A 14,487-nucleotide genomic window follows, 5' to 3' on the forward strand; every position below is an offset into this window, starting at 1 on the left:
TTAAGATAGGGATAAATATTGTCCTCTACTTTTTAGTGTTATGTGGAAATTCTTTAATATAGAAAGGGTTGCTTTTAAAGTATTTTCTGGTTTTTAGAAAGAATAAACTATATAAATAGGATACGAATAAGAGTATTTATTGTATTTGTGTGTGTGTATTTTTTTTTTAATTTTATTCTTCTGGATATACTCTAGTTTGAAGCCATGAAGTTTTATGTTCACTTGAAAAGTATGTCTATTGTTTTAAGAGAAAAACAACGAAAACCTCAGCTGTTAGATATTGTAATAGAAGAATTTAGTACTTGGATTGTGCAAAGACCAGGAGCACAAGCAATTAAGTAAGTATTCAATTGTTTTATGTAGAAGAAAAAAATTTCACTGTAAAATTGGAAGTTAGATTACAATCTTACAGCATTTTCTAAGAGATACTGTGATTTAATATATTCTTTTGTATTTTTAGGAACTTAGATTTTTTCCCAGTAATATATGTGCTTTGTAAATATTAAAATAATACATGTTCAATAGAAAACTATATGCTGAAGAGACATAGAAAGACATTAAAGGATAATACACAAATGTCAGTAATCACACCGTATGAAAAGAAATGGCATTAACAATTTGGTTGTTTATCTGGAAATGTCTTTATTTTACCTTTGTTTTTAAAAATAGCTTTATTGAGGTATTAATTCATATATTATACACTCATCCATTTAAAGTGTATAATTCATTTGCGACACTGTATTCCAAATTACATTGGTATATTTGTGAGGTCGTACAACACTTAGCACTAATTCTGGAAATATATCCTTACATTTATGGTAAACTCATTTTGACAAGGGTGATAAAATCATTTGGTCGGGAAAGAAGAGTTTTTGTTAACAAATGGTGCTAGGACAACTGAATAATCTCATGCAAAACCATGAAAATGGACCCCTATCTCACGCCATACACAAGCATTAACTCAAATGGATCAGAAATCTAAATGTAGGAAGTAAAGGTATATAATTCTAACAAGACTATATAGGAACATGTTTTTGTATCCTTGAGTTAGGCAAAGACTTAAGTGTTTAATGCAACAAAATAAAAATAAATAAATTGGACTTCATCAAAATTAAAAACATATTAATGTTCACTGGTTCTGTCTTTTGGCTATTCAGATCTGCTGTTGACCAACTCTAGTTGGTTTTCATTTCAGCTGCTGTACTTTTTACCTTTCTATTTTTTTTAACACTTTATATCTCCTTATTTATATTCTCTTTGTATAATGTTTTCCTGGACTTTCTTAGTTTTTTTGTCCAAGATTTTCTTTAGCTCTTTGAGCATATTTAAAACAGCTTGTTTAACATCTTGGTCTAGTGTCAATGAATTTTGTTCCAGAACTATAAGAAATACAAGAGCTTTATTTGGTGGTCTTATAGGAACTGCAATTCAGAAACATAGATTTGCGATGAAAAGCTCTTATGTGTTTTGATGGGGAAAGAAAAGGGCAGAGTTTATAAAGATAGAAAAAGGGGGCTTTCAAAGGGGTTAAAAAAGTTACTTTGAAAAAACTGTGATTGGTGCTGGCAAGTAGACTTAAGAGGAATTTGGAAGTCATCGCTCTGTACTAACAAGTGCTGGGAGGTATATTAGCTCAGCTTCCTGGAGGCATCCCGGCTCTATTTTAAATTGTTCACTTGAGAATATCAACTCATGCTGTTTTTCTTTCACACTAGTAAACACAATATCTGGGCTTTCTCTTTTTGCATATGCTTTGTAATTTTTTATTTAAAACTTGGAATTTTTTTTAAAAAGATTTTATTGGGAAAGGGGAACAGGACTTTATTGGGGAACAGTGTGTACTTCCAGGACTTTTACTTTCCAAGTCGTCTTTTCAATCTTAGTTGTGGAGGGTGCCGTTCAGCTTCAGGTTATTGTCCTTTCAGTCTTAGTTGTGGAGGGCACAGCTCAGCTCCAGGTCCAGTTGCCGTTGCTAGTCGCAGGGGGCGCAGCCCACCATCCCTTATGGCAGTCGAAGTGGCAACCTTGTGGTTGAGAGGACGCATTCCAACCAACTGAGCCATCCAGGAGTTCAGTGGCAGCTCAGCTCAAGGTGCCGTGTTCAATCTTAGTTGCAGGGAGTGGAGCCCACCATCCCTTGTGGGACTTGAGGAATTGAACTGGCAACCTTGTGGTTGGTTGAGAGCCCACTGGCCCCTGTGGGAATCGAACCGGCAGCCTTCGGAGTTAGGAGCATGGAGCTCTAACTGCCTGAGCCACCGGGCTGGCCCAAAACTTGGAATTTTGAATTGCATAATGTAACTATACAAATTAGATTTTTTCTTTCCTCATCTTGTTGATTGTTGAGGGCTGTAGTCTGTTATTTGTTCACTGACTGTAGTGGATAGAATTGTTTCCTCCAAAAAGATATGTCAAGTTTTAATTCCCAGTACTTGTGAATGTAACCTCATTTTGAATAGGGTGTTTCCAATGTAATAGAGTTAATATGAGTTCATACTGGATTAGAGTGGGCCCTAATCCAACGACTGTGTCATTATAAAAAGAGGGAAATTTGAACACAGACACAGAAGAAACAGGGAGACTGGAGAACACAATTTGTAGACACATCTAAAAGAATGCCATAAAAGAATAGGTAGAGTTTGGCATAATATGCATATACTCGGATGTGCAAGCCAACTCATATTGAGGATTGCCATCAACCACCAGAATCTTGGAGAAAAGCATGGAACATCTTGTCACTCAAGCTTTCAGAAAAAAATCAGTTCTGTTGACACCTTGATTTCAGAATTCTTGCTTCCAGATCTGTGAGAGAATAAATTCTTGCTTTAAGCCACCCAGTTTGTGATTTTTTTGTTATGATAGACCTAACAAACTAACACAGTGAATTTTCAAACTGTTTTTGAAAAGACTATTTTTTGTCCTGAGTGGGCACTGAAGTCTTTATTCCATTATTTTACTGGTTGGCTGGTGAACTGACAGAGATTTTCGTAAATTCCTGGAGCCAAAACAAAGCAAAGAGAATCATACAGTATGTAGCCTTCTCAGTGGCTTCTTTAACTTAGTAATATGCATTTGAGCTTCCTGTGTCTTTTCATAGCTTGATAGCTCATTTGGTTTTAGCACTTATAACATTACATTGTATGGATGTACCAGTTATTTTACCACTCACCTACTGAAGGACATCTTGTTTGCTTCCAAGTTTTGGCAATTATGAATAAAGCTGTTATAAACATCAGTATGCAAGTTTTTGATTAGACATGTTTTCATCTCCTTGGGGTAAATACCAAGGAGCTTGATTGCTGCTGGATCATATCGTAAAAGTATATTTAGTTTTGTTAGAAACCATCATACTGTCTTCCAAAGTAATGATACTATTTTGCATACCACCAGCAATGTTTGAGAGTTTCTGTTGCTCCACATTCTTGCTATTATTTAGTGTTGGTCAGTATTCCAGATTTTGGCCATTTTAATTAGTATGCAGGGGTATCTCATTGCTTTAATTTGTATTTATCTGATGATATATGATGTATATGCTTACTTGCCACATTTATATCTTCTTTTGTAAGATATATTAAGGTCTTTGGCCCATTTTTAAATTCTGTTGTTTGTTTTCCTCTTACTGAATTTTAAGAGATTTTTGTGTGTGTGGAAATTTTAGATAACTGTCAGATGTGTCTTTTGCAAATTTTTTTCTCCCAGTCTTTGGCTTATCTTCTTACTCGACTAACATTAAAATCTACCATAATTCTTACTGTTTTTTATTTGATGCCTTTGTTTATAGTTTGTATTTTTGTCTTCCATGTCTTTTTTGCTTTTTGCCATTTTAATTGAGCATTTTATATGATTTCATTTTCTCTCCCTTTAGGCATATAAGTTATAGGGTTTTATTTTTAAATTTTTTTATAGTGGTTATCTTAGAGTTTTCAATATACATTTACTATAACTGATCCAAGTCTACTTTCAAATAACAGTATACCACTTTACAGGTATAGTATGACACCTTATAATAACAAAAGTACCCAATTTGTTCCTCTAGTTCTTCATTGCTATTCATTTCACTTACATATAAGCATACATAAACATATATGTATTTATATATATATATATATTCATGTATATATTAAACTTACACAGAAGCATACATAATCAAATATGTTGTTACTATTATTTTAAACCCACTAATCTGTTAGATCAATGAAGAATAAGAAAAATAAGTTTCCATTTTTACTGTCACTTTTTTTTCTTCTTCAGTGGTTTTCCTATTGTAGATCTGAGTTTCTGTCATACATTATTTCATTCTCTCTAAAGAAATTTTAAAAATATGTTTTGAAAGCCAAATCTAGTGGCAACAATTTACCCAATTTTTGTTTTTCTGAGAAAATATTTCTCCTTCGCTTTTGATGGAAAATTTCATAGGGTTCAGAATTCTAGGTTGGTGTGCTTTTTTTTTTTTTTTTTTATCTTACACTTCAAATTTTTCACTACATTCTACTCTTGTATGGTTTCTGAAAAGACGGATGTAATTCTTATCTTTGCTCCTCTGTAAGTAAGGTGTTTTTCCTTTGGCTTATTTCAGGATTTTTTTTCTTTATAATTGATTTTCTGTAGTTTGAAAATTGGCCTAGGTTTATAGTGTTTGTTTGTTTTGTGTATTTTTCTGCTTTTTATGAGTTTCCTGGATCTGTGGTTAAACGTCTGACATTAACTTGGGGAAATTCTTAGTCAATATTGTTTAAAATATTTTATCTTTTCCTTTCTTCTCCTATTGGTATTTTCATTACTCATAGATGTACCTTTTAGTTATCCTCCTAGTGCTTGCATATTTTGTCTGTTTTTTAGTCTTTATTCTCTGCTTTCTATATTTTCTGATTCTACTGACATATTCTCTAGTTCAGAGAGTAATTTTCTTAGCTGTGTTTAGTCTTCTACTAAGCCCATTAAAGACGTTCTTGTTATAGTGTTTTTTATCTTTAGCACTAATTTTTGGCTCGCTCTTCGGTTTCCCATTTCTCTACTTATATTGTTCACCTGTTTTTGCATGCTGTCTGCATTGTCCATTAGAGCCCTTACCTGTTAATTGTAGTTGTTTTAAATCCCTGTTCATTTAATTCCAGCACTCTACCATTTCTAGTTCTGATGTTTGCTCTGTCACTTAAAATTGTGTTTTGTTTTGTTTTTGCTTTTGGTATGCCTTGTTATTTTTTCTTGATAGCCAGACATGATGTATTGGGTAAAAGAAACTGATGTAAATAGTTCTTTAGTAATTTGGTTGTAAGATGTGGGGAAAGGGAAAATTTCTGTAGTGCTTTGATTACCTCTCATTCTTTTAATGAGTCTATGTCTGCACTGTGACCTTCTTAAGAGTTTCTCAGTTTTTTTACTACCCCCTGAGGTGGGTCAGGATGGCTAGAGAGGGAGGGCTGCATTAGGTATTTTCATTCTCCTATATGGATTGGTAGACCTGATTGAAGCTGGGTTTTTTTTCCCTTCTGTAGGTCATTTTGGCTCTGATAATACTCCCATCATGCTAAGCTTTTGTTAACTTGGTTCTCTAGAAAGCAGGCCTCGTTAACAAGAACAGAGTACTATGGCATAGTTTTAAGTGGTTTCTTTCTCCTCCCCTTACCTGAAGCTCAAGGGGATTTTTCTCCAATATTTACTCTGGGAACCTGGTCAGATTCCTGGAGGTATATCTCAGAATATTGTGGAAGCTTTCCTATTGCTGGGTACCCCTAGAGTTTTTAACTCTCTTGAGTTGTCCACACTAAGTCTTCAGCAGTTCATCAACTACAGTTCAGGTTTTCCAATCTTGGCACTAGTGTCTGTGCTGGTTCCTTTTCGTGAGTTTCTCCTGGTAAACTGTGACTTCCTATATTCACCTGTCTGTCTCTCCAATTTGGGGGGCATAGTTTGCTGTGTCCTGCCTTCTATTACATATCCAAAAAGAGTTGTCGATTTTTGTTCAGCTTTTCATTTGTTAGTACAGAGTGATGACTTCTAGGCTCCTTTCATAGGAACTGGAGACCCCAACCCTTCATATTAGTACAGAGTGGTGACTTCTAGGCTCCTTTCATAGGAACTGGAGACCCCAACCCTTCATAGCTTTTTTATACACCGTATAGAAATTAACACGTGAGCTTGATCAATGTACTGTACACCTGAAACTGAACAATGGTGAATGCCAACTATAATTTTATATATATAATGTGATGGCTCGGTGCGATGTCGGAGGGATAGTGGATGGGGGGATGGGGGAGGGGGGTCCACAGTGTGAGGGATATAAATGATGAACGTCTAAGTATTACCTTGTCTTGTGCACCTGAAACTAATAAAAAATAAAAAGTCATGGGGATATAAAGTACAACACATGGGATATACCAAATAATATTTTAATAACTATGTATGGTGTCCAATGTGTACTAGACTTATTAGGGTGAACACTTCATAAGTTATATAAATTATAAATGTCCAGTCATTATGTTGTACACCTGAAATTAATATAATATTGTATGTCAACTGTAACTATAAAATAAAAAATTATTAAAAAAAAAAGAAAGAAATTAACACGTGAATCGGGATCTTTGTGAATTAGTCTATTTCAAGTCAGGTGGAATAGTAGTATACTTTCTTTGACATGAGTGGAATGGAGTAGCAGGAAATACAAAGTGAAATTATTTTCATTAATTTTTATTATTTTCAATTTTAAGATGGTATTGATGGCTAATTTTTGTCCTATCTTTTTTCATGCAGATTTGAAACCAAAATTGATTCATTTCATGTTACTGGCTTACCAGACAATTCAACAAAACCCCGCCTCCTGTCTTCATTGGATGGTGCTACATCCCTTTTCCAAATTACTTTTGAGACAAATCCATTAGATGAAACTGTTGCTCAAAGGTGTATCATAGAAGCTGAACCTTTAGAAATGATATATGATGCCGTAAGCATTTTTTAATTTCTGTTTTCATGTATTTCAATTTGGTTTGATTTTGTGCCTAATTTTCATGATACTTACTTTCACAGAGAACAGTGAATAGCATAGTGGAATTCTTCAGACCTCCAAAAGAGGTAAATCTAGCACAGCTCACTTCAGCGACTTTGACTAAACTTGAAGAATTTCGTGATAAGACAGCAACAGGTAAAAATGCCAGTATTAATTTTGGTGAATTAAATACTGAATCTGATACTAAAGTTTTAGTTACTTTCAACTGGTTTTAGTATTTTAAATTTATATTTCTAGACTAGATACAGTTTAAGTGAAATAATTTGGTACTTTTGTATTTAAATGCGGATATAACAAATGCCATTTCGTACACTCAGGTCAAACCTATTAACCACATTGAAGTTAATTAAAAAATTTTGTTTGGATTTTTGGAATTCTGTTCAGACAGAAAATTGCCTGTCAATTTTTTTTTAAATAAAATCATACAGCCTCTTGCAATGGCCTTTTTGGTTTAATCACTGCCCTTATCATTCAACTGTCTTGTGACCTTTCCTAACCTATACTTATATCTATTCTGCACAAAACGTTCAGTTGAACCTCACGTGCTCTTGACTGCAGTATGAGATTGTACACATTAAGTAAACTATATCACTTAATGTTTTCCAGTTGAAGCTATTCAGAATTATACATAATAGGTTATTTTTAGTTTCTCACAATTCACGGTTAAAAAATTTGGTCCTCATGATACAATTCTTGTGTAGGTTTTTTGTTGTTTCCTTTTGTGAACTAAGGTACCTTTCTGTTTGACTATCAGATCCTCTAAACTTTATAAATCAGCATTTCATATTTATTCAAACTGATTCAGTGGTTACTTAGAATTTTGTCTTTAAGGAGTAATTCCCATCTCATAGGGTCATAATAGTTTTTTTTAAACTTTTATTTATTTTAAGTGTGTTTTTCCAGGACCCATCACTCCAAGTCAAGTAGTTGTTTCAATCTAGTTGTGGAGGGTGCAGCTCACAGTGACCCATGTGGGGATCAAACCGGCAACCTTGTTAAGAGCACCATGCTCTAACCAACTGAACTAACTGGCTGTCCCTGTAATAATTTGATAATTGATAATAATTTTAGATTTGAAAACCAATGCTGGACTTCAGAATATAAAATAGATAAAGTTGGTATACAAATCACATGCAAGTGAGTGTATTAAATTTATTACAATAAAACACCTCAAGTGAATGAAATACTAAAGGAATGGGAACTCTGGTTTGTTGCCTTTTTTGGTTTACATGTGGTTTTATTGAAGATGATTTAATAATCAGGATTTTTTCGTGTCTTAATAATATCGTAAAGAACAAGTTCATTGTTCAGTATGGCAGGTGTAGCTGTATTAAGTTCACCAATTGGAAAGAATTATATAGATTCTAATATAGCAGTTATGAATAAATGTTTCATATAACTTAACTTTTTTAGATATGTGAAACAGCCCTTTGCTGCTACAATATGTTATCTCCCGAGTTTTACCCAAACTGAGTTTATGGGTGGAAATCATTTATATGAGGAATTATTCTAATTTTTTACTCAGTTATATTTAATTAGGAATGTATACATTGACTAACAAATATTTTTACTTTATATTGAAAATAATTAAATCAAAGGCATTTAAAAATTAATACTAGTTTCACATTAAGACTGTACTACCAACTCGTATATTTAATAATTCTGTATTTCTTGGGTAATTGGAGAAAAATATTCACTGTGAAGATTTAAATTTTCTGCAGGTCTACTATATATTATTGAAACACAGAAAGTTCTTGATCTGAAAATTAATTTGAAAGCTTCATATGTTATTATCCCACAAGATGGAATTTTTAGCCCTACATCAAATCTGCTTCTTTTGGATCTTGGTCATTTAAAGGTATATACTAATAATACTTGTGTTAGAATATGGCATGTAGGGTATTTCTTTGTTTAAAATATAATTTGTTCTTTAGACAGTTTGATTGGTGTATTGGTTTTTAGATTTATGGTAAATACTAGGATTTGAGAAAATCATTTCTGGTGAATACAGTCAGGTTTCATTTAATTGGGTAGTTTTCCTATATTTCTAAAAGTAAAATGAACACTTGAAGTCTGCAGGTCAGAGGTGAGCCTAAGAATTATATTTATATATAGAATTTGAGAATAATACTCAAGGGGTTTATTTCCTTTTAAATTTAAGTTTATTATTTGATTTATTAAAATATATAGAGAGGGAGGAAGTTCTGGAAGTAATCAAATGTATCTTCATCCTCCTGAAATTTTTTGTGTATATCACTTTAGATATTGACATTTTATACTTCTATTAAACAATCCTAAATTGAGAGATGAGCATCTTGCATTTACCTAAGTCACTTCCCTTTCTATCTAATTATGTACATTTTTCTTCCTTAGTTTTGAGTAGAGAATAATGTTTTTGTGTTTCCAGATGTTTAGTGTTCAATATAGTACCCACCTGTCACATGTGGTTAAGTTGATTAAAATTAAATAAGATAAAAATTCAGTTCCTTAGTCACATTAGCCACAGTCAGGTGTTTACTAGTCAGAAGTGGCGAGTGGGTACTGTATTAGCACAGATGGAGAACAATTCCATTATTGTAGGAAGTTCTGTTGGACAGCACTGCTCTACATCATTAAGTGTAGAGGCATAAATATAATAATTTAAAGACTCAAGAGAGATGGATAACGTTAGAATGTTCTTTCTGGCTAGCTCACAGATACGTGCCTTTCTTGATAGTGACATTCTCCTTTATTCTAGATTTTTACTCTTCAGTTGGTAATTATGCAGACACCTGCTGGATTTACAGTTACAACAGTATTTATACATCTAAGTATTCATATTTTAATTGGGTTGTGGAACAGGTTGAAGGCGGTATGGTATAGTGGAAAGAGCATACGGTTAGGAGTAAGGGTGTCGATCTAGTTTTGTGATCTTAGGAAATTTGCTTAACCTTTTGTTTAAAATTTTTATCTTTCAAAGAGAGAATAAATTTTGATTGTGTACACATGAGCTATGTAAAATAGAGGGAAAATGTTAAAAATATTTGTACATATGCATACATATATACATACATATGTACATGTATGAATAAATGAGAACTTTATATCCACAGCAGTATATAAAGTAATATACATACACATATATATATATAACTAATATACATATATATGTGTGTATATAACTAAGAACTTTATATACTGTTGTAGAGCTGTAGAGTGATCTCTAGGATGTTTATGTGAAAAAAGTAATGTCCATAGTTCTCCAATAAAGGGGAAGTACAAATATAGCTTGCTTAGGGTTGCATAAATGGCAGTGGTGGGACTAAAATTCAGCTATCCTAATATTTAACCCTGGGCTCTTAGTTTTTATTATAAAGCTATCTAACTAGTTGTCATCATACCATAGAAATGTTTTATAAGCTGTATTTGTTTCTTGTTTTTAATAAAAAGGCTTATGAGATTTTAAAATTTTAGATGTATTACTCTACAGACTGGCTTGGTTCCCCTCTTTTAATATAAATAATTGGGAAATATAACTTAATAGGTAAAAATTCACTTTATACCTAATCTTCTCATATGTATGTGCCATGGGTAATGACATTTCTAATAGCCTTGTAATATATGTCATATTATGAGTTTACTCTCTACTATTAACTTTTTATATTCTGGAAGATAAAAACTTTATCTTTTCGTTTTGATGTTATTTGCATAGTCTAAACTATTAAAATTAACTTCAAGGTAACAAGTAAAAGTCGTTCGGATTTACCAGATATGAAACAAGGTGTGGCCAAACTTGAAGAGATAATGCAAAGAGCTTATGACTCTTTTGATATTCAGCTTACAAGCATACAGCTGCTTTACAGCAGAGTTGGTAAGTGTACAATGAATTATTTATTTTTCATTTTGATGAAGTATTATTTAGTTTTTTAGACAGTGTCTCTGAAGACCTTCATCCTAAATATGTTAGAGCTTTTATATTTTTAAATTAGAAGTAGATAGTAGTAGGAGCAATATCTCAACTAGGAGCGGTTTCACCTTGCAAGAGCCATTGTCAATGTCTGGAGACAATTTTGCTTGTCACAAGTGGACAGTGGGGGCATTACTAGTATCTAGTGGGTGGAGGTCCAGGATGCTATTAAACATCATACAATGTAGAGGAACGTGATCCCACAAGACTTATTTGGCCCAAATGTCAGTAGTGCTGAGATTGAAAAATTCTGATCTATATCAGTATTTTCCAACCTTTGGACAAAGTTGGACAAAGTTGGAAAGCATTGGCACATTTTTAAAATATTTGTATTACAGAGTGCGATAACCAGAAGAGACTGTTGAAGGGACAAGTCAACTAGACTAGGGGCTCTGACCACCCCTGCTGTAAATGACCAAAGACTGAGGAGGGTTACTGTCTTAAGCATTCTTTAATCCCATTCACTTTGGTATACTGATCAAGAGTCTATGATACAGATGAAGTTTTTTAGATGAAGTCAACAGAGCCAGAAATACACTTGTCAGAAGCCACTAAAGGATAGTGAGAGATCCCTGACTAATTGAGCCCTCTTTCCGCTATGTTATATTTCTTCTGAATCCCTGGAGTGTTAGTGATTATTCAGATAATTCAACAACGGTGGATTGGTGGCTGTTTTAGAGCTCTATATGCATGTATATGGTCAAATTTTAATTTTCTGAGCTAACGAGAGGAGAAGCAATAGAAAACCCAAAGTAATGGTTATTTAAAATGTTAGTTTATATAGGACCAGAACATTTTGATTTTATTTCTTTAGCTATAATTACTTGAGGATAATGAAATTGGTTTATGTTTTTATCATATTCCAGTTGGTGTAGAAGGAACCCAGAAATATAGCGGGTGGCAAATTTATAGAAAATTCATAAACTTTTTTTCAGGGAATGCATTATTATATTTTGGTATGTTTGATACATTTTGGTCACTAGTTTTTGAAGTCCATTAACTATACTTAATATTTAAGATAGATGCTTTGTGAAAAAAATTTTTAAACATATCATTGTCTGAAAATTATTAGAATTTCTTGGAACGTTTTTGATAAGCATTAACTATTCTTAATTAAATCTTTTGAGCAAGGTTTTTTGACCTTGGGTTACTTTATGTACTTGTCATAGATTCTCTTGATAAATACTCAAACATAGGCTTCTAAATATCTTATTTTTTTTAACCTGTAAATTGAGAAAGGAAGGAAATATTACCATAATGCTGTTGGAATTTAAAAACTGTAGAAAAGTCCATTTACTACCTACCTCTAAAAGTCTAATCTTTTTTTTTAAACACAAAAACATTTTTATTGTGATATAATTTGTATGCCATACAATTAAACTATTTAAAGCATATATTTCAATGGCTTTTTAGTATATTCACAGATATGTACAATCATCATCACAGTCAATTTCAAAACATTATATCACCTCAAAAAACCCAATACTGTTGAGCTGTAGTTCACCCCTTACCATTCACCCCTTTATTGCCCTTTCTGCTCAGCCCTAAGTAACCACTAATCTACTTTTTGTCTCTATAGATTTTTCCTATTCTGGGCACTTCATGTAAATGGAATAATATAAATATGTGGTCTTTTGTGTAGCTTCTTTGACTTAGCGTAATATTTGCAAGTTGCCCATGTTATAGCATGTGTCAGTACTTCATTTCTTTTTGTGGCCAATTAATATTCAATTGTATGGATAGAACACATTTTGTTCATCCATTCATCAGTTAATGGACGTTTGGATTGTGTCCACCTTTTGACTATTGTGAATAATGATGCAATAAACATCCATGTAAATAAACAGCTCTATATAAGTTTTTGTGTAGACAAATGTTTTCATTCAAAAAGTCTAATCTTTCATTGGCTTGGTTTTCCTTGACTGAGGATTTTATCTGACTCATGGGATTATTAGATTCAAATGAGGTAATATATATAATGTATTTCAGTGTATATCCTCTTGTTGCTTTTTTCAATATATATGTGCCTAGAGTATATGGTATGTGCTTGTATGGTGTTTATGAGTGGGAATATTTGTGAATGCGTTTTTTACATGATGTACATAGTTTTATATCCTGATTTTTTTCCTTTCATTTACCAGTAATATTTTGGGCACTTGAATTCATGATTTTTATTGGTTATCTAATGTTCTAAGGCTATGCTATCAGTTAATTTAGCCATTTTCCTTATTAAACCTGTAACCCTCACTGTAGTGAGGGTTATAAGAGGGTCACATTTGTTGTAAATTTCAGCCTTACTACTCACTAGCCTTAGCAAGTTCTGAATTCTTTTCAGTCTCATTTTCTATAAATGGGATGATTATACATCATTGTGAAAATTAAATACAAGTTTAAACATTGCTTAAAATAGTGCAGTTACAAATCTTGAGTGAATGGTAGCTTTTATTAGTTAATACTGAAGAACTGCATTCTTCCCTACCTTGCCCATTATTGCCTTAGAGCCACGTTGTTTTTTAGGTAAGGTATCTGGTTGGTATAGTGATTGTCAATGGATGCACAGTAGATTTGATTAAAATGTTTTTTTAATAAGCATTTTTGCTATTAAAACATAGTCTTGTGAAGTCTCAGAAGGAAACTGAGAGGGTAAAGTGTTTACCTGCTGATTGTGTGTTCCTGAGAAGGTGATAGTATTATCTAGATGTGGGATGAGTCCCCTGTATCATGCAGTGTGTGACTATGAAGTATTAGTAGTAATTTTAGGTTTAGTGTGTTTTTCAAATTATACGTGTGTTAAATATGTACTGTTTTCTGTAATTAGGTGATAATTGGAAAGAAGCACGAAAACTCAATGTATCTGAACAGCATATTTTGGTACCTCTGCACTTCAACTTGGAACTCTCTAAGGCCATGGTTTTCATGGACATAAGGATGCCTAAGTATGTATTGTCTGTTTTATGTGATTTTAGATTTTCTTTGTAATTTTATAGCTAAAGAAATACCATATTTGATTGATTCCTTGTGTGTGTGTGGAGGGGGTGGTAAAATATACATAACAGTACATTCACATTGTTGTACAACCATCACCACAACTTGTTCATCTTCGCAAACTGAAACTGTACCCATTATAAATATTAATGTTCCCTCCCTGTTACCCCCAGCTTATGACAATCACCATTCTATGTTATGTCTCTATGAATTTGACTATTATAGATACAGTTCATCCTTGAATTCCAGGCATTTGAACTGTTCAGATCTCCTTATATTTAGATTTTTAAAAAGAAGTATACAGTTGTTCCTCTGTGTCCTCAGGTTTTGCATCTGCGGGTTCAACCAACCATGGATCAAAAACATTATTTTCGATCTGTGTTAGGAATCCATGGATGTGGAGAGCCGAGTTAAGTTATATGAGGATTTTTGATTGTAAGGGAGGTCAGCACCCCTAAACCCCTGTGTTGTTCAAGGGTCAGTTGTATTTCATATAAGTGGAATCTTATAATATTTGTCTTTCCCTGTCTGGGTTGTTTCATATAACATAATG

At 33.0% G+C, this 14,487-nt stretch overlaps 1 protein-coding gene across 2 annotated transcripts in view; it reads left to right on the forward strand.

Moving 5' to 3' along the window:
- Window positions 1–14,487, forward strand: part of VPS13A (vacuolar protein sorting 13 homolog A) — a 205,202-nt gene that overhangs the window by 45,187 nt on the left and 145,528 nt on the right. For both annotated transcript variants that reach the window (XM_081066231.1, XM_081066232.1), the window contains exons 17-22: window positions 196–338; window positions 6,751–6,940; window positions 7,024–7,138; window positions 8,725–8,861; window positions 10,721–10,853; window positions 13,768–13,885. In XM_081066231.1, the coding sequence (XP_080922357.1) occupies window positions 196–338; window positions 6,751–6,940; window positions 7,024–7,138; window positions 8,725–8,861; window positions 10,721–10,853; window positions 13,768–13,885 (836 nt within the window). The remainder of the gene's footprint in view (window positions 1–195; window positions 339–6,750; window positions 6,941–7,023; window positions 7,139–8,724; window positions 8,862–10,720; window positions 10,854–13,767; window positions 13,886–14,487) is intronic.

The sequence above is a fragment of the Rhinolophus hipposideros genome (genome assembly GCF_964194185.1).
Source record: "Rhinolophus hipposideros genome assembly, chromosome: 11".
Lineage (NCBI taxonomy): Eukaryota > Metazoa > Chordata > Mammalia > Chiroptera > Rhinolophidae > Rhinolophus > Rhinolophus hipposideros.